Here is a 21,011-nt window from a genome sequence, read left to right as displayed (position 1 = left end):
TCTTGAAAAATTGTTTTACAAACATTCACAAAGGGGAAGGGGTCTCTTAGGGAGCCCTTCCAATTTGCGAATGGGTTAATACCTACTTGAAGCAGGTGGCAAAATACAAATGTTTTGCTATGCATTTCGGTCGCAAAACATTCTAGCATAGTACTGCGATTCAGAATTAGGAAGGGACACCCTAAACACACCCCTTCCAAATACCGAATTGCAAACCCAATGGGTGATTCGGTAATAGGTTGCAGAATCGCAAATAGGGATTTGTACATTTCAAAAAGCCTTTTGCGTTCGCAAACGTTTGGGAACACAAAAACTCTTTTTGTACATCTGGCCCATGGATTGGTTTTAATTGCTACTGAAGCATTTTCCAATCTGGCCACCAGAGGGCAGGCAAACCTAGGTTAAAGTGGGAAAGAACCAGGACCTAAGATAAGAATATTTTCCCCAATTATTACTTATGTGGCTAAGGCATATTTATTTTTTAGTAAAAGCGGATCACCACCATAGACAATAACGTTAAATTGATTAAAAAAAACATCACCCACCTGGCGAATAGTGCAATTAAAACCAAAGCAAGTTTTTGAGGCCTTCTCACTTATTTAAATAGATTGTCAAAATAACCTGATGGGACAACTACCACTGTGACTCATGCTGGGGTTGCGGTGGTATCTCTTGTCTGTCTTAAACTGTCAGTCCACTTTCTTCTATTTTTTCACGTTTGAACTCAGAAAAAGTACGTGATTGGTGCAGCAGTTCTGTTTCATTTAGTTCATAAACCCTTTTAAACTTTTCCAGGATGTTTTCAATATGCTGTGTTGATTTTCTTAAACTATGAAATATAAAAGGGGAAGGCATTGTTTGGTTATGATTGGAGGGATTCACATCTGTCTGTTGAAGTGTTCCAGGTCCTCGCATATACACAGAGATATTCTAATGTTTATAAATACTAAGGAAGATTGCGTGATGGCGAACCCATGATGATTCTGTTGATTGAACAAATAATCAAAAGGGGGACAAGGAGTGATACTTGAACGGTCCTGCACCCTAACTATTCCAAGTTCAATGTACACCGAGGGGGCTGTTCTTGCACCAGAAAAGGTGAGAGCCCTAAAAGGTAGATCAAGGGGTATGACCAATTGGATCTCGGGGATCTGAGTAATCAGATCAAAGTGCCATCACACACCTGGTAGGGTGTCATACTTCCGCATTGGATGCTCCCTGTCATGCTGGCACTTCAGTGCCCGACGGACCCCTGGGAGGGGGCTCCTTAGCTGAGATTTTTGATCGTTAAGCCGTATGATGAGGGCAAGTGGGAAGTGTGTGATATAGGGTAGTAAGAAAGTGGTTAAGAGAGCCTAAGGCCACCTACAGATCAGCGGAGGAGGGTAGGTCTCAGGCGACTATACCTCAAGGTCCTCTTTTTATTTGTCAGCAGTTAGAAGTGGTCCTCTGTCCAGGTGAATTAATTCATGAATCTTGTTCTAGTGTGAGCAGGCAAATAGGTCTTTCTCGTTTCATAGTTAGGTTGGAGATCATTTGGTTTTGTGGCGGAGGGCAGCTTCTCGTGTCTAGAAAAAAGAAGCCAGGTGTATCAATGGATGAGGAAGAAGGACCCAAGAACCAGTAGCCATTCCGCGTGTATACTCTATTGAGACCCCCCACTTTTTCCAGATCCAGCTTTGCCTGCTTGTGATGTCACGAGAGTGCATCCTATGCCCAATATGATGCTCCGGATGTAGAGGTTCCTGAGGGCAGCACTCCTCCCTAGAAACCTCGGGGCATACCTCAGGGATAATTTCATATCGCCGCCTTGATGTTGTGACCCCAGGCGGCATATCATCAAGGCGGCGATATGAAATTATCGCCGCTTTTGCGTCTGTTTTTGGGCGAAAAGCGGCGATAATTTCATTGCCTTATCAGCAAAGACACGCTATCGCGTGTTTTGCTGACTTAGCGCCCGTCACAACAATGCCCAGCTTTGCATCTCTAATGAGATGCAAAGTGGGCGTTCCGTCCCAAAATAACTGGAGAAATGTCGCTAACCGACATTTCTCCAATTATCAGTGGGCACGCTTACAAGCATAGCGATAAGAAAAGTAGCGCTAACCGCGGTTATCGCTACTTTCCTTACGCCTGCTTTTAAGTTGACTTAGCCATGATATCCAATGGAAGGTGGATAGCATGGTTAAGTCTGCAGTGCCCTATCAGCAAGGTAGAGCAAAACGTTGTGCGATTATCGCTAGATTTCCAGCGATAATCGCACATTTGGCAGCTTGCGCCTGGTATTTTATCGCTTTTGAGATAAGCGTTGCTGATAGCACGCTATCTCACCGATAAAATTCAGCGCTAGACGGCGTTAATTATCCTCGCACTAAGCGCTCTGAGCGATAATTATCGCCGGCCCTTGCTGATATGCCCCCTGAGAAGTTAACAAACTCACACTCAAAGATGTTGTGTGGGAAGAGATTTTTCCAATTTTTGGAATGTGTTTTTTTTAAGGTTCAGACTATTCGCAAAGCTTTTCTCAATTATTCATATATTTCTAGTGTACAATACCCCTTCAATCATGTGTATCCTTACCGCTCAATAGTGTAGTTTCTCTACCCGGGAAGTGCAGTAGAATGGTGTTAAAAAGATGGTAATCTTATTTTATTGTCTCTATTAATTATATTTTTGAAAATTATTTATATTTGTACAGCTTCTTTTTCATCTTTGAGTATTTTGTTGTTTAAATGCATCTAGCAAAATTACAGCAATTTATGTATGGTTGTTTTATTCGCATGTTAAGGCTTTTTACTTAAGAGTGTTATCATCCATCCACCCATCATTCTCTATCCATATCATCTTTCATTCCCGTCCTCTGAATCTACCTTCTTCTCTCATTCAAAATCTGTCTCCGTCCGTCCATCCATCCATCCATCCTACTCACTAATCCATCCATCCATCCAGCCAACTTGCCTCCATCCGCACACAAACTGACCTGTTCATCCTGTCTCTCATCCATCAAATATCCACCTGCACACCTCTGCTCACGCATGGACTCACTGTCCAATCTCAGATTTCCTCCTACGGAAACAGGGACTCTTCCATTCACTGATCCTCACTTCCATTCACTGATCCTCACTTCCATTCACTGATCCTCACTTCCATTCATTGATCCTCACTTCCATTCACTGATCCTCACTTCCATTCACTGATCCTCACTTCCATTCACTGATCCTCACTTACATTCATTGATCCTCACTTCCAATCACTCCCTCCCTCCTCACGCAGCCACTGAGTCCAGAACTGGTCACAGTACTCTGGGGTGGGGGGGGGGGGTGGGGGGGGGTGTGTCTTTGTAAAGAGAGTGTATGTGCGTTTTACAGTTGCCCACCTCGCAGCTTCCTCTACCTGTTCTCTTTGTGAGTATAGTCTGGGCAAAGGAATGAAGGGTTGGATGCTTCCCCGAACAATTGCCGGTAGTCATTCCAATCGCACACATTCCTCCCGCCACCTCTTATGTGTTTGCTATAGTAGTCTAGTGCCATAATTTCAAACTCTGTCAACTCAATACGTTGATCTTGTGATTACAGGATTCACAAAGGTGGTGTTTTTTTTCTTTAATAGGCACCTGTACGGATTGCTGTTATTTTTAAACAACTCAGAATGTTGATTGACAGTGTTTTAAGGCGGAAACTGGAAAATCCTAAAATGGCACTTGAAGGTAAATTATTTTTTTATATCATTGTTAAAATGTTTTACTTTATTGCACACCAGTTGCATAGATGATGCAAATAAAATGTATAATCTTGTAATACAGATGTATGTGCGTATTAATCTTGGAACAAGAACGTGTTTAGGCGTTTACTTAACATTACATGATCCACCATCAGTTTAATTTGCCCTAGAATGGCCTTTAAGGCTCTCATAAATTGAAAAGAAACTCATTTTCCTGCATCCTGTTTTAATTTTGGGGAGTGTTGACAAATCAGACTTTGCCAGACTTGTGGCTCTTACATCACCTTACAACTGAGGGAACCCACACTTCCCCAGTAGAAGGTCCAATGAATAATGCACCTAGATTTGAATCTGTCTGCCTGCCTGGTAGCCATTGAAAGGCCCATCATGCAGAAGAGACATTATCCCAGCGTGTCGCTTGTTATAAAGATGGAGGTGCTGCCTTTGGCAATCTCTTCAATGGGTCCAAAATATTGTCAGATCTCCAAATAGGTCCTATTCATCTAGTGCACTCTAGTCAGAATCAGTCTCACGGTTACTTGAAGTTTATTTGCAAATGTTAGAAGGAGAAAATATTCTTAAAGATTATTATGCAGATAAAATGATAATTGGATTGTGCGCCTTACTAACAGTTTTAGTAACTATTGTTACTGAACCTTACGGTTTTGTACAGTCATTAAAAAACTGACGATTTGAAACTTCTGTGTGTGCCGCACAATGCAGCACACATAGAAGTTCCAAATCGCCATTCTGGATTGTTTATGTGCAGGAAGGACCACCTTTCTGCACATAAACAATCCTTCATGGCGCTTTGCTGGCTGAGCCCCTGGAGAACAGGAGGTGGGATGCTGGAATTAGCCAGCCCCCTGTAGGTCCCACAGAGCGCGAGACCTCGAGCACCTGCCTGACGCAGTAGAGATCCGTCCAGGTTGCACGATGCGGTGGAAAAGTAATGGTGTGAGTAGCCGACCTGGATGATTGCGGGAGCCCTGAGCTTGGGCGAGGTGTGTGAGGGCTTGAAAAGTGCCCATCACCTCTGAAGACAGCGCATGTGAGATCCCATGCCCTAGGCCACAACACAGGCTATTGTATAAAGTGCAACAGTCCCAGTGGGGCCTGTCCCCTCCCCCCCCCCCGAACTGCTCTCTGTAGTGGAGAGTACGCGTCGGTGGGCGCAAGATGGATACCACCGCACTGAGCCCCAATGAAGGGGTACACACAGGACACCACATGGACCAAGCGGGCCCTCCCCCTGCTATCGGCGGGGAGCTGCCCTGCATAGAGGGGACACAGGGTTGCAGTACTACTCCAGGCTACAATAATCCAGATGGACGGATCCTGCTAGAACACAGCGCTGAGGTGCCGCACTTAAGCAGGCGGGGCCCTCCCACCCCTTCGGAGACCATTGGGCCCCCATGTCCATTGGTGCAGCTTGCACGCTGCCTGGCTCCCTTCACCTGTATCTGTCCATGCTGCAAGTCATAATAGTGATGCCTGCTGCTCGCAAGTGGGCCTACACAGGAAGTTGCTTATCTCATCCACTGGGCAGAGTGGGGGATATATGGTCATGGGGTTTCTTAGGTCTGGAATGCAATCACTGACAACTATCCCATATGGTCATAGTGGCAACAGAGCGGTCCTGGGAGTTCCTGGAGAGTAAAATAGGCGCTGTGGCCACATATCTCTCACTGCTGCGAGATGACCATCTTAAACTAGCCAACACAGTCCATAATGCGGAATAATCGCCGACGATAATCCAACCGCAAGCCCAAGATAACCAGTCACAGCTGTACACCCTGAGAGAACTGATCCCCATATTGGAAGAGACAGCAGAGCATGCTGAAGGCCATTCTCGAAAAAACAACATTCGTTTTGTGGACTTCCATGAAAATGCAGAGGGCGGGGATGCAGTGTCCTATCTTGGGACATGGATCATCAACTTTAGTCCCTCCTTGGGCCTCTCGCCCTTCTTTTTGATTGAACAAGTACACCGTGTACTGGCACGGAAGCATCCCCCTGGTGCCCCGCCCAGATCGCTTGTGGTGCACTTCATGCACTACAGAGACAGAGATACCATCCTGCGAGAAACCTGCAAGCTAGATAACCAGGTGTTAGACAATGCGAAAGTGATAGTCGTTCCAGACTACACACTGGCAGTCCAGCACCAGCAACAAACCTTCATAGCGGTTAAGTGCAAGCTGAGGGACCTCAACATCAAATACTCACTCCTGTTTCTGGCCTGGCTCTGGGTCAAGTTGCTCTTCTTTAACGATCCAGAGGAGGCCTGGATCTGGGTGGAAGGCTGCAAGAATGCGGCGGACGCATAAAAACAGAATGTCTCCAAGGACTCTCATCCCTCTGGAGGGATCTGATGGAGGCACAGTGGTCGGAGGTCCCTGTCGGCTCCTCAAACAACCTGTTTCCCAGACTTGGACCAGGTCATACTGGAGAGGAGAAGGGAATTGACGGCGGCTGCGACGTTTTGTGATCCCACCCTGCCTTCAGACGGTGATGGCGATGATAACAAGTCTTCCGAAAATGAGGGCTCTCTATCATCTGTCCTGTTACCTTCAGGATCCCACGCGCTGCCTAGTGTGACCCCACAGATGGTAGATGATATCCTTTAAAACAAACACAGGCTGTTTTGATCATATAGTCTCCATTTGTTACTATTTCACTGCCTCTGTAATACACCATACTGTTTTCCTTCCACAGCTGATCTGCTGCTTCACCCTATGGTGGTGTGAGCTGGAAATATTTTGGGCTGTACTCTGTAGCACTTGAGGTCTTGGGGTAAGCGGAGGCTGCTGGTTGGCACCCCTCCCAAACCTGGTTGGTTGATCCTCCTCTAAACTCCTTCATGGGGGTGTGGGAGGGGCTGGGGTCAGCTTAACCCTCAGACAGCACAGTATCAGAGCTTCTATACTACATGCTAGTTTCTCAACACTGGTACATGTGGATCTCAAGTTTGGGCGGATACTCCTGATGGTATTCAGTGTTTTCTATTGTTGTTTTTCACTGGTTTGTTATTTTTGCCTGCACCTGCCTATGCTACACTCTCTGGGGTGGAACAGGCCCAGCCCAGCCGGCAGGGGCCAGACTCTACCCACCCAGAAGCAATCATTACTAACATATTAACTGGGAATGTACACTCCATCTTGGAGATATGCGGTATGCTCTTACTTTCACCGCAGGATGACACACACATCGTTCCTACAGGAGCAGCACTTCAGTCAGTTAGAGGCTGGGCAGTTGCAGAAGAGATGGCGGGCCAAATGTATTGCAGTAACTACTCCACATATGCCCGCGGCGTGCTGGTGTGGATAAAGCCTGGTGTCCCCTTTGTTGCAGATCACATGGTTATAGATCTGGAGGGCTGTTATGTTTTTGTGGAGGGCCGACTAGAGGGCCATCGGGTACTGCTTGGAGCGATTCATGCTCCCAATTCTGAACAGGCGGCGTTCCTGGACACCCTGTAAGAGGTATTGTCGTGTTGGAGAGGAATCCCCTGGCTGCTAGGCAGTGGCTTTAACAGCATACTTAGCGTAGACTTAGACCACTCCTTCTCATCTCTCCCTCGTACTACGTCCACCTCAATTGCTAGTACATTAACTGTTTGGCTGCAGCACTGGGGTCTGGCACCTACGAAATGCTACCACAAGTTTACCTGGTTTACACTCACGACTTATACGTCTGTATAGATCGATTTGCCATTATATAAACATGTACACTTCATACATTGACTACCTGGGCAGGACGCACTCTGATCTTAACTCTCTGCACCTACGACTGAGGGGTCAATTCCGATGTCGTTTGGAAGGGCTCCGGATCAGATTTGCCGAATAGATTTGGAACCCTTGTTTATGACCGAATCGGACACAGTTCCCGAACGACCAAGTACAATGCCTGGAAACAGTTAGGGCTGTCCGAATCGGTTCCAAAAGGCATTCGGACATGTTGCGTCTTTTGGAGCTGAATCGTACAGCTCTATGGACTCAGTTTCCAAACGAGCGAGTACGATGACCGATTCGGACAGCCGTTCCGAATTGGTTTCTCCGAAACGAATTGGCTGCCGGAATCTGTCTTTAGGGGCCTGTAGCATGCCCCCCTTCACCTGGGGAATTCCGAATCAGTCCCCCTTTCCAACCCTGCACAGTGTGGCAGGCACCATAGGGTGCCCACCCAGGGGGCACGATTTTCCCCAACCACCCCTTTCTTCAATGGTAGCCTGTGTTCTCGTTCGGAACACATGCTTCCATTGAAGTCCATGGGAGCCCAACCAAATCGTATCTGGAAGCATCCGGATGCATCTTACTCGCTCGGTCAGACTCCCCCGATCTGAGTCATCCGGAAAGCATTCCGGAACTGACTCGGTCAGACTGCTTTCCAAACAAGATTGGAATCGGGCCCTAAGCTGGAATCAAGGTTCAGCCCCAATCCTGACATGGTGTCTTCAGGCGATGGCGCCGGATGATCCACCATTTAGGGCTTCCTTTCATGGTTACATAACAGAATATTTGGATGGAACACCTTCAAAGTGGCAACCATAGGGCACTGCCTGGGCACTACACCTAACATTCGCTGTCAGATTGATGTTGAGATCACATGGATGGACCAGACATTGCTTCAACTTGAGAAACAGGCTATGAAGTCCACGGCAGGTCGGGATTGCCTAAGGTAGGCATGATCGCGAGTATGCTATGCTGATGGAGAGACTGTGTTGTCTCAATTATGTAGCCCACATTGCGGAAACACCCCCTTAGACGGAAAAACCAGGAGTGCTTCTAGCATGGTTGACCTGGCAGGAACAGCTACAGCGGCCAGTGCAGACACTGGGGTCCTATTGCACACATAATGGGACATACATGCTACATTCAAGCGCCACTACCCTTCTCTGTACACAACAGCAGCCGTGTGACAACAGCAGACATTGGGTCCTTTATGCCCGACGAAGCCCTTCCCCATGAGACAATCAAACAGAGGGAGAACCTCAATGGAGACATCATGATCTTTGAGATTAAGGATACAATATGCACGCACGCAGCCTGTGTCACACCCATGCTGCATGACGCGCTGCTTATATCGTTGCCCAAACCGGGTAGGAACACTGCACTTGAGCTGGCATCTTACAGACCTCTAGCGCTCCTAAACACAGACTATAAAAATTCTTGCAAAGATCCTGGGTGAGCAACTAGCCTTCCTGGTTCCACAGCCGGTTCATCCGGACCAGAATCGATTTGTGCCAGCCAGAAACGCCTCTCTGAACCTGTAGGGATTTTTTCAGGTGCTAGAATATGCCCCCAGCTCATAGCCATGGTTGGGATGCATGATGCTCATCCTAGAAAAGGTCGTTGACTCACTAGAATGGACCTACCTGTTTGAGGTCCTCTCCAGATATAGTCTGGTGGCGCGATTTATCCGATTGATCAAACTCTTCTACTCCAATACTTCTGCCAGGGTAAAAACAGGACGCCTCATATCTGACCCGATACTGGTTGAGAGTGGGACCATTCAAGGATGTCAACTGTCCCCACTGCTGTTTAACATGGCAATGAAGCCACTGGCCCACATTCTCCGAGTGTCCGGCCAGCAATGGGGTATACCATTCAGCGATGGCCTTCACACTGTCTCACTTTACGCAGGCAACATGCCCCTATATCTAGACTTTCCTGTTTTTCAGTTTCTATTTTTGGTCAATTCTGGTGGGGTTTTTTCAAAACCTTAACAAACAGTGGTTATCAGTGGTTACACATTTTCGTGCCATTAAAAACAACAGAAAGTGTTTTTCCGGTGTTTATGAAATTTTTATTTAATTTTAATTATTGCTTCCTTTCTGCACTGATAGTGCATGTGTATAGATAGCCTGAGCCCAGGGTATATGAGGTCCAAATATATTTTTACTGCACCAGAATGGACTACAAAGTCAATAGCATTCTTCATTAACTCTGAAGATTGTAAAGATGCTTTCAGCTTACCATATAGCAAGTGAAAAGGATCTCTGACACTTCAGCTCAGGTATTGATTTTGACAGACCATCATACAACTTTTTCACATACGTAGCTGAATTACCGCAAATACCAACAATATCACTCCAATCTTTATTGAACTTGGTAGGAACTTTTTTCAGCAGATTTCCAAGTGACACTGCGTTCCATGTTTACCAAACGTCTGGTGTGTTGTTTTCACCACTATCTCAGATGCTTGGTGACAACATTCTTTTCACATATACCTGTCACTACATCTTACATTAAATGTTTAAAGCTTGGCAATTCACTTACAATCAATACTGAATCACTAGAAAAGGGGGCTGATGTATCAAAGGATTTCACCCATTCCTTGTCTGTGGGTAAATGTGATGGTACATATATGGAAAGATTCTTATTAAACCAGCCATTTTACCTATCAGTGAAATCATATGTAGCCAAAATGTGATTTTGATATTTCCCGATTCTCTACAGTTTATAAAATAACTAAGTAAGACCTAAAACATGCTTCCAAACACTGCATCTTTAGACCAAAGACCACACAACTGAAAAAGAAAGAAGAGACAATGTTTTAGTAAGATCCCTAAACAACAAAACTCAAGCAGAATAATGTTGGCCCAGTCTTTCTTGCTGCTGCCTTGTATAACAAAGTTACATTGTATTGGCCCCTTCAGGAAGAAATAAAAATGTCTTTCACTCATCTTTTCCTTTCTTTGAATGGCACTTAGTTTGTGGTTGCAAAGGTGTTTTTTCAGTGTTTGTGTTTATATGATTACACCAGTGAAGGCTATTTTCCTTTCAGTGGCGGTTTATCAGTTATTATAGGTTTAAACCTAAAACCAGATAGCCTACCTATAGCTTAAAGACATCCATGCAGTCCTGACGGCCATAATGCAAATAATTGACAGGTTCACCGTGGCGTCGAGTCTTGAAGTTAAGTGGACTAAATCCTGCTTATTTCCATTTTCTGTCACTACGCTCGACCCTGTCCTTCAATTTCATGGTACCCATTTAGAATGGCAGCCCACATCATTTCGGTACCTGGTAATCCGCGTTAACCACACACCAACAGATCTTATGGCTAGAATCCTTGTGTGTGCAGTAACCTCCCTGGGTGCGCAAATATTGTGCTGGCAAACTCTGCCACTTTCAGTACTGTACTATTTTGGCAATCTGCCACTGTATGTCCCTAGACCTTTTTTCCGCACCCTGGAACGCCTGCCAGGCTACTTTATTTGGCAGGCGTCGCACATAGTTTGGCTCTCTCGAAATTATATCTGCCGTCTGACTAGGGAGGACTAGGTACGCTGAACTTTGAACCCTGTTACCTAACATTGCAATTGCAATGGGTAGCTCACTGATTTGTGGGTTGCCAGCTGCAAGACACAGCGCCTAACTCTTCCCCCAAGCTCCCAGTACCCCTGTGGGAGCTAGTTTGCATCCTGTACACATTTCATCTCCTCACCAAAGCACCACTGCCCTAGCCTCTCTTAGTGCGGGTCTTGTATCCTTTTTCTGACGAAGTCTCTACCTCACACACTCAGTCACGCCTTACGCACCGGTGTTGCTTTTGGGGGTTTGGGGCGGGGTGACTGGCGACCTCCCTAAGGGAGTTGGGCCCCTGGCAGAAGGCAGGACTCTGTAATATGGGAGAACTGTATAGTGACTGTGTTTCCCTCTACGGAGGAACTTATTGCAGATAGTGACCTCCCTCTGGGACAATTTTTACATTACACCTCCCTCATTAGGTCACAGGGGATACGCTGGGGAGACACACAACAGGAACCAAACATGGACCTCACAATCCAGTACCTGCACGCAATGGGGAGGGGCCATCACATGACGCTATGGATCACTAAATCCTTACGCGTGCACGCGGCAGTTGCACTCACCAGGCTGCGACAACACTGGGACACAGACCTGCTCGCTTCAAATTAGTACAATACTACATAATACACAGGGCCTACCTGACTCCCCACAAAATGTATCGATATTTCCACTGTGCAGATGCTGCCTGCCCCCGATGTCACAAGCCTGATGCAGATTTCCTACATACGTTCTAGACATGCCCGTCATTTTCTCAATACTAGCTAGGTATTATGACTCACTTGGGGGCATATTATCAAGGGCCGGCGATAAATATCGCAAAGCGTGCTTAGCTCTTGCATATTTATCGCTGGCTATCTCTGGAATTTATCGCCTGGTTAGCGCGTTATCAACAACGCGCATCGCAGAGGCGATCCAGATTCCAGAGATAGTAGGGATATCGCCGTTTTCCATGGTGGAAAACGGCGATATCCTAGATGATAGGGTCTGTGGTCTTAGCCACACAATCCTCCCCCCATGTTAGGTACGCCTTAGTCAGGAATTTAACAGACGTTAAATTCCTGCGTTAAGGCATACTTAACGTGATTTTAAATATCGCTAACCCTCGTTGTCAATATGACGAAGCTGGGTTAGCGATATTTTCCCGAGGGAGTCTTGTCAGACACGTCTCCTTTGCATCTCATTAGCGATGCGATGGGAGGCGTGCTGACAAGGGGCGCTATTGAAAGGAAACACGCCCTACGGGTCCTTGTCGATAATGCGATAATATTATCGCCGCTTTTTGCCCGAAAACGGGCTCTAAAGTGGCGATAATACTATCGCCACCCCTTGTTGATATGCCCCTTGGAGCGATGTATGGGCGTTACACACCTGGGAGGTTTACTTGCTGGGACTGATTTGCCAAACTAAGAAAAATAAAGCAGTGGCACGATTCACAGGCATGGCCCTCAACCTGGCCAAACACCTGATCACCCGCAGACGGAAGTCACCAAGCCCCACTACTCTGTGTGCTGGGCTCTCTCCATGGTGGCCTGGGCACGCTGAAAGCGTGGGCTTATGCAGGGAAGATACAAGACTCGGAGGGTTGCGTAAGTACCCCATTTCTGACAACTGGGACAATCTTGTAGCTGAACTGCGAATTGGCTTGAACACAGAATATCAACCCCCCTAGCTCAATTTATTTGTTGACCCCCCCATTAAATATAGGATACGGTGGCATGGCACAACACACAAGGAACAGTGTAGCTCAAGTTCGAGGCCCCGAAAATACACTTAACCATGCTTAGATGTCACGTCGTCAATCCTGACAAGGTGGTGGGTGCAGGCTCGTTATAACCCTTGTAGTCAAAATTGTTTTTTATTCTCTGGTTTTGTATGGCTTCGACAACCATATGCTTTGCCTGTGCTCAGGCTCTCAGTCCACGCATCTTAGTTATTGGCTGTTCAGAATGGTTTTGTAAAACCTAACATGGTACAGTGATTGCTGAAACTTATTATGTAAAATGATTGTCATGTTGTGAATGTGCGAAAGACAATATAAGAAGCTTAATGCATTCATAAATGTAAAAATGACAATAAAAAGATTTTTTTTTTTTTAATTGTGTATGTGGTGTCTAGTATAGGCTTGTGTTGGAAGGCTAGCCTTCCAGTACAAAATACTATTCCTTGGCTAACTGTTAAACTTTTCCTTCTTTGTATGTATACAGTGCAGCACACATACAAAGCCAGAAAAAAAAGAAAAGCCTTTCTCATCAATAAGGCCAATGGCAAAACAGCGTTATTTTTTGTTGCAAAACCTAGTCTACCTTTTTTTAGTAGATAGGATTTTGCGTCAACAACTCTGGGTGGTTGTTTGGGAATGTCCATGTACCACACATGGAACGCCCCCTTGATGCTAAGTAATTCAAATCAGCAGAAAGCACTGCTTGTTTTACTTATTGGGAACTGTCCAGGGCAAAGCAAGTCTGGAAATTAAATTCAAATCAACATTTTTTGAAGATTTATGTCACTTTTGTGATGCAAACCCAGTGCAAAATGTTAGTAAAAACAACCCTTGGTGGAGGTGTGCTATATATGTCACAAAAATCATTACATCAATACAACTTTTAAAGCACTACTCAAGGCAGATGTGTCTACTGTTCATATTTATATAGATATTATCAAAATGCAGTGTGGCATAGCGTTTGCCCTCCTTGTTTTCTTCCTTTTTTTTTTTATTATACAAGTAGTGAATAGAATCATTTAAAAAATGCCGACCCTCGCTGCGAGTGATAGTCAATCAGTAGTGTGAGGCAGTGAATCTGTCTGATAGCTAGTGCAGGTGCACTAATACACCTGCACTAGCCATCAATCAGTCTGATATTCCAGGGCTGACAAAGCAACACGGCCTCATTTATGAAAACGGTCACATCGCTGCAATAAAACAGCGATGCAACAGTTTTCACTGCGTCCTCCTTGCGACATGATGGATGCGCTGTATTTAAGTTACGGCACTCCATGTCGCAAAGAATGACAGATATGTCAGAAATTCTTATGTATCTGTCAGCGCAAAAGTCACGCATTGCTGGAGTTGTGTCGCAAGCATGATGCAACTCCAGCAATGCATGGGGTAGGCCTGTGCCTGCGTCACCCTTGCGCCTGCCATGAGGCAGGCGTAAGGTTTTGACTCAGTGACTTTCTAGAAGTGTCACAATGAAATCTCATAGATTTCACTGCAACACTTCTATGACCCTAATTTACGTGGGAACGCCCACCCTGCATACATTATACCTGATGCAAGTATAACGTGGCCCAGGACTTTGCAAGGTGACGCATCTGCCTAGAGGCGTCACCTTGTAAATATGGTGCAACGTGGCACATTGTTTACGCCGCTGTTGCGTCATGAAAAGTGACACATTGGTGGCGCAAAAGTGTCGCAAGGCCTTTATAAATAAGGCCCACAGTCCTGGCAACAGAAGCCTGATATGCCAAAGTGCCACTACATTTCTGACATCCTGCAGTGTCATTGGTAAAAATCTTCCGGGTGCGTCAGGCTCAGCCATGTAGTTCCTCGAGCTAGATTTATCTACAATTGCTTCACTATTGAATTACAAAAAAAACAAAAAGCAAATAAATTAATTTCAAGTACAACAACACTTGAAAGCCAGCGTTTATTAAATGCAACTGTAATCTACATATACTACCTTCCATATGCATATATATGCCTTCCATGTACTTATGTATCTATATATTTATTACTTTGCTTCTAACTCAGCATATCCAATGCACTACACTATTTCTTATCCTATACCACTCTCAATATATCCTCTGTCTACCTCAACGACTCATCTCAAATCTCATCCTACTACTCTTTCCAATGCACTACCCTATTTCTCACCCTATAGCTCTATCAGTATATCCTCTACCTCCACTCTCTCATTCACCCTTGTCCCCATGCCACTACTATGATCCCCAGGATAACCCATTCTGGACTCTTCAACTATTCAGATCTCCCAAACAGGCCTTTCTAAACCCTTGCATCTGACTCTTCCCCCTCCACCTCCCCTTTACTCATCCCAGGCTCCCTCCTACTGCTATGAACTAAAAAGAAAAACACCCCCAAAAAATCTAGATCCTTCCCTCTTTTACCCCTCTACTATTTTTTTTCAATCCAAATAACAGACTGAGATATTCATCACTCACATTAATTGCATATTTCCCTATCCTGATTCCCACCAATCCTGTTTGGGTTCTGGAGTAGTGTGCCACTCACCGAAAAGCGCTTCAACACCTCTTCAGGGGTAGCAAGCGCTATGTAAATGGAAACCTTTTCCTTCTTCTATACCTCCACGATCCTTCTCAATCCAAATACCAGATAACATATCCACCTCTCAAATTACTTATATTTCACAATAATAATTCACATCTAATCCTTTATGGGTTCTAGAGTACCGTGCTACTCACCGAAAAAGCACTTCAACGCTTCATCAGGGATAACAATCGCTATAGAAATGCAAACCTTTTCCCCTCTTCTATTCCTGCATTTCGCCACTATCGCTGGATTTTTTATCGCCTTGGAGATAAGCGTTGATAATAACGCGCTATCTCTGCGATTATATCCAGCGATAGACTGCGATAAAAAAAATGCCGCTAACCTGGGTTAGCGATAATTAGCACCTCTTCTTGCCAATATGCCCCAAAGTTACTAGTAATCCTAGTCCGTCATCATAGTTACAATCTTTGGATTCATAACAGCCTCGCATCCTCCATGTTAAGCAAGGAGTTGTAAATGGGTTTATTAGCTCCTGACTTGGACCATCCCATGAAACCAACAACCAAACTCCAAATGCTGAGCATTGCTGTACAGCAGAACCCCTGGACACCTTGAAGGAACAAGGTCAACAAGCATTGGCATAGCCAATAGGTCTCCCCTTTGGGACCTTATAAGTGTTTATAAGCCATGCAACAGTTGCATAACTAAACACTTATAACGTCTCAAAAGCGAGACCTATTGGCTATGCCAATGCTTGTTTTAACTGCTGCAATCTATTAAAGCCTAGCGATCAAACATCAAAGCGGCCGTGAAAGTGAAAGTAATCGCGGTAAAGCGCGACGCGCGCGCCCGCGCACATGCACTGTTGCACTAGGCTGGCCTGGTAGCACTTTTGGAGCCCTCACAAAAATTTTCGCCAGACCAGCGCATGCGCTGGGTCAGGCGAGACCTAAAAACCGCTCTATGTAAGGTCATGCTTTTGTGTTCCCTTTTTTGTTTTTCCTTGTTAAGGGTGGGAGGCAAAGTGCTTTTTATAGAGTGAAAATATAATTGTAAAAAATATATCTACTAAAAAGAGTTCCAAGATCGTGCACATACGTGGAGATATTCAAAAGTATAGTAATTCAAATAATATACTCACGATAGCGAACTAGTATTATTAGTAGGTAGCGTGTCATTCTTGTACTGCTTTTTGATGTAGTCCCCCTGTATGTAATGCCTAAAATGCTGGACCTCATTTATCAAAACTGTTGCAACTTTGTGTGAAAACAGCGATGCAACAGTTTTCACTGTGCCCTCCTTGCGACATAATGGATGCGTCATATTTACTGTATGTCTCAAAAACAACAAAAGTCCGTGTGTGTTAAACAGGGCCTCTTTAGGTTAACGAAGCACGGGTCTGCTGACTCACTACAATCCTGTATAATGTTCCAAAGGAAAGTAGACCTACATAAGTAGTATAGGTTTTATATAAAGCCCTCACTCGCCAACCTGGTTGGTGACATGCTTCATCATCAGGCTCCACTGGGTATGGCCGAATGCCATCCCAGTGTGCTACAACGCCAGGTTACTGCGGAGCGGGGTTCTTGTGAGGTGACAGTGAATTTAAAAAACTTCCAATTGAGTCAAAAAAGCAGTTTTATTTGTTTTGCTAATTGGAAATATTAAAAAGAAAAAGTGAGGGTCAAAAAATAGAAGACCGGATTCACTCTGTGGCAGTCAACATGTTTCTGCCTTAATGTATGATTAACAGGCTTTCGTCAGGACCAGAGTGGGGGTGCAGAGTCCCGGTGGTGTGGGCGCGCTAAGGCTCACCCTCCCGTGGACTAACAGTGTGAAAAATATATACAGTGAATAATCCGCCAATAGTTATAATGGAGGAGAGGAACGAGTTTATTCTGATAGTTAACAAACACACAACAAAAGACAAAACATGAAAGAATTGTAAGTGTTGATGGTCAAACTCGTAATCCATCGCTGCCAAAGTCAGCCAAGCAGCAAACAAGGTGCTCAATTGGAGAAGTGCCATTAGCGAATACCACAGGTGCAATAATTGTGAAATCAGTGCACCTAAAATTAACAGGTCACAGGTGTCAGGCAAGTGGGTTGAAACTTGTCCTGAATAGCGTGTCTAATAAAGTCTATCGAGACACATGTGAATGCTGTATTATGTGTGAAAACTTATATAGCATATGGGCAGGGGGCACGGAGAAACGTACCCCTGTGTAAATCATAGGTAACGACTTAGACTACAGGGAAGGAAAAAAACCCAGTCTTACTCGGAGGCATATCCATATGAAGCCTCAAGGATCCCGGGAGGGGGGTGGGAGCATATGGCACACCCTGGAATTAAAGAAAATAAAGGGAAGGAGGAGTAAAAACCAAGAGCGTGGTATCTCTTAGAGCGCTTACCATTAAAATGGAAGAAGGAGGAAGTGGGATAGAGTGTTTTCTTTAATTCCAGGGTGTGCCATATGCTCCCACCCCCCTCCCGGGATCCTTGAGGCTTCATATGGATATGCCTCCGAGTAAGACTGGGTTTTCTTCCTTCCCTGTAGTCTAAGTCGTTACCTATGACTTACACAGGGGTACGTTTCTCCGTGCCCCCTGCCCATATGCTATATAAGTTTTCACACATAATACAGCATTCACATGTGTCTCGATAGACTTTATTAGACACGCTATTCAGGACAAGTTTCAACCCACTTGCCTGACACCTGTGACCTGTTAATTTTAGGTGCACTGATTTCACAATTATTGCACCTGTGGTATTCGCTAATGGCACTTCTCCAATTGAGCACCTTGTTTGCTGCTTGGCTGACTTTGGCAGCGATGGATTACGAGTTTGACCATCAGCACTTACAATTCTTTCATGTTTTGTCTTTTGTTGTGTGTTTGTTAACTATCAGAATAAACTCGTTCCTCTACTCCATTATAACTATTGGCGGATTATTCACTGTATATATTTTTCACACTGTTAGTCCACGGGAGGGTGAGCCTTAGCGCGCCCACACCACCGGGACTCTGCACCCCCACTCTGGTCCTGACGAAAGCCTGTTAATCATACATTAAGGCAGAAACATGTTGACCGCCACAGAGTGAATCCGGTCTTCTATTTTTTGACCCTCACCCTTTCTTTTTAATATTTCCAATTAGCAAAACAAATAAAACTGCTTTTTTGACTCAATTGGAAGTTTTTTAAATTCACTGTCACCTCACAAGAACCCCGCTCCGCAGTAACCTGGCGTTGTAGCACACTGGGATGGCATTCGGCCATACCCAGTGGAGCCCGATGATGAAGCAGGTCACCAACCAGGTTGGCGAGTGAGGGCTTTATATAAAACCTATACTACTTATGTAGGTCTACTTTCCTTTGGAACATTATACAGGATTGTAGTGAGTCAGCAGACCCGTGGTTCGTTAACCTAAAGAGGCCCTGTTTAACACACACGGACTTTGTTGTTTTTGAGATTATCCCTTGAGGGGAGTAGTCGTGTTGTTTTCCCTTCCTCTCCCGTTGTTTTTTAGGTCTCGCCTGACCCAGCGCATGCGCTGGTCTGGCGAGACTTATTGAGAGGGCTCCAAAAAGTGGTACCAGGCCAGCCTAGAGCTTCAGTGCATGTGCGCGGGCGCGCGCGCCGCGCTTTACCGTGATTACTTTCACTTTCGCGGCCGCAGGGCCGCTTTGCATAGCCAATAGGGCTCGCTTTTGGGACCTTATAAGTATTTAGTTATGCAACTGTTGCATGGCTAAACACTTATAAGGTAGGTTCCAAAGGCGAGACCTATTGGCTATGCCAATGCTTGTTTATATTTACTGTATGACCCATCATGTAGCAAGGAATGACAGATACATCAGTATAACTGACGTATCTGTCAGCGCAAATGTGATGCATCGCTGGGGTGTGTCTGAAAACAGAGGCAACTCCAGCAATGTGTCCTTTCACATGGGGCAAGCCCCATGTGAAAGGTCCTGCATCAGTCTTACGCCTGCTGTGAGGCAGGCGTAAGATATTGACGCAATGGTGTCCTAGAAGTGGCGCACTGAAATCTCATAGATTTGGATGCGCCACTTCTACAAAGGCTTTTTGCGGGGGAACGCCCACCCTGCATACATTATACCTGATACAGGTATAATGTGGCGCAGGGGTTTACAAAGTGAAGCATCTGCTTAGATGCGTCACTTTGTAAACAGGGCGCAACGTGTCGCATATGTTACACTGCTGGTGCGTCACAAAATGTGATACAACAGCGGCGCAAAAGTGACGCAGGTGCTCATAAATAAGCCACACAATTTATAGTAAATAATTGCTGTAACTTCTGAGGGGCTTAGTAGCTAAGTGGTTCAACTAAGAAGCGAGAATTGGTTATGCTTATATTAGATTCGTTAGACAGGGTTAGGGTCAATAGTGAGGGTGGCGTGGATGGAATTGGAGAAGAGGATAAAATCAAAAGGATTGCTAATGGAAAGGCTGGAGCGGCTGTGTATTTGTTAGGGAGTAGTTTGTGATTAGAGCGACCAGTTGTAGTTTTTGAATCCAGTGAGCAGAAGTGAGCTGTAAATGACCTCACGATATATGGGGATGTCGGATTGTAAAGCCTGAAGCACCTTTGCTAAGTCAATAGAGAGGTTCCCAGTGAGATTAATGGGGCAGTAGTTACTATTACAGTAGGGGTGTAAGCTTGTTGTTGTTGGATAGGGGCGGTCTCATTTCTGTTGGCATGGGTCTGTGAGAGAGACCTGTTATGGAAGACAGTGACATCCAGCCAAAGAGAGGCACATACTCTGGGTGTGGTCACCCAGAGGTCCATAGTGTTGGTGGTTTTGTTAGCATGATTTTGTGTCGCAGTGATGGCCTACAAGTCAAAGGGTGTCTCTCACTTTTAGATCACACAAAAATTGAGTGATAGCAGGTAGAAAGCGTGAGTCTTGGAGTTCTTGAAGAGTTTAGGATACTTGTTCAGTGTGTAAGTGGTTGGTGGTGGGTATCGGGCCATAGAAGTAGGAGAGTTTTCCATGTCTACTTACACCTTGACCCCTTATTCAACAGTATGTGTCCGTCTCTCGTAGTTAATCCTTTTAGAACATTTTACATACATGTCACTGGTGATGAAGGGTGTCTTCCTTCAGGCTATGAAGATAATTGTATTAACCTTTTTCATGTTTTTTTCGTAGATGACAAGATTTTGCACATCATAACAGAACTGATAAAAACGGAAAATAACTAAAGGCACAGCCGCCAAACATCCTGAAAGAAGAAAAAATACAACTAAAAATGGATTTAAGTTAATCAACACTTCAGCTTTGGAATCTGTCTAGGATGGGGAATGACTGCATTTGTTTTGTCTTTCTTTTAATTATTTTATAATTAGCTGGTCTGGTTTTGAGTTGGTATATTTAATGAATTATCACATTAATATGTACAATAAAATATGAGTGTAATTTCTATAAAATATCTTAATCATTTGCATTTATTTTTGAATTGTAATCCAATGCCTACATAATTCTCAGGTAAACATGAATTGCAGTAACTCAACAAAACACAAGCAGTTTGATTATTTACTACTTTAATAGATTTATGCGCAATTAATGATTGGATTAATGTGCAAAGAAATAAGATGCAGGCACGGGGATACGTGATATGTGACCAGCCATATGTTAGACTCTTAGGGGCAAATTTACAAGAAAGTGACGCATCTATAGAAATGCGTCACTTTCCTTGCGCCAC

The 21,011-nt window shown here is 44.8% G+C and overlaps 1 protein-coding gene across 1 annotated transcript in view; it reads left to right on the top strand.

The window, feature by feature from the left end:
• The window catches only part of DHX29 (DExH-box helicase 29), a 1,004,292-nt gene extending 983,556 nt beyond the window's left edge, over positions 1-20,736 (top strand). The window contains exons 26-27 of the mRNA XM_085631302.1: positions 3,610-3,706; positions 20,459-20,736. Of these exons, the coding sequence (XP_085487428.1) occupies positions 3,610-3,706; positions 20,459-20,511 (150 nt within the window). The 3' untranslated portion in view covers positions 20,512-20,736. The remainder of the gene's footprint in view (positions 1-3,609; positions 3,707-20,458) is intronic.
• Positions 20,737-21,011: the final 275 nt, after the last annotated feature.

Source organism: Triturus cristatus, chromosome 2_1, assembly GCF_964204655.1.
Source record: "Triturus cristatus chromosome 2_1, aTriCri1.1, whole genome shotgun sequence".
In the NCBI taxonomy this organism is placed as follows: Eukaryota; Metazoa; Chordata; class Amphibia; order Caudata; family Salamandridae; genus Triturus; species Triturus cristatus.
The sequence above is the reverse complement of the archived record's forward strand: the minus strand, read 5'-3'. Positions and strand labels throughout refer to the sequence as shown.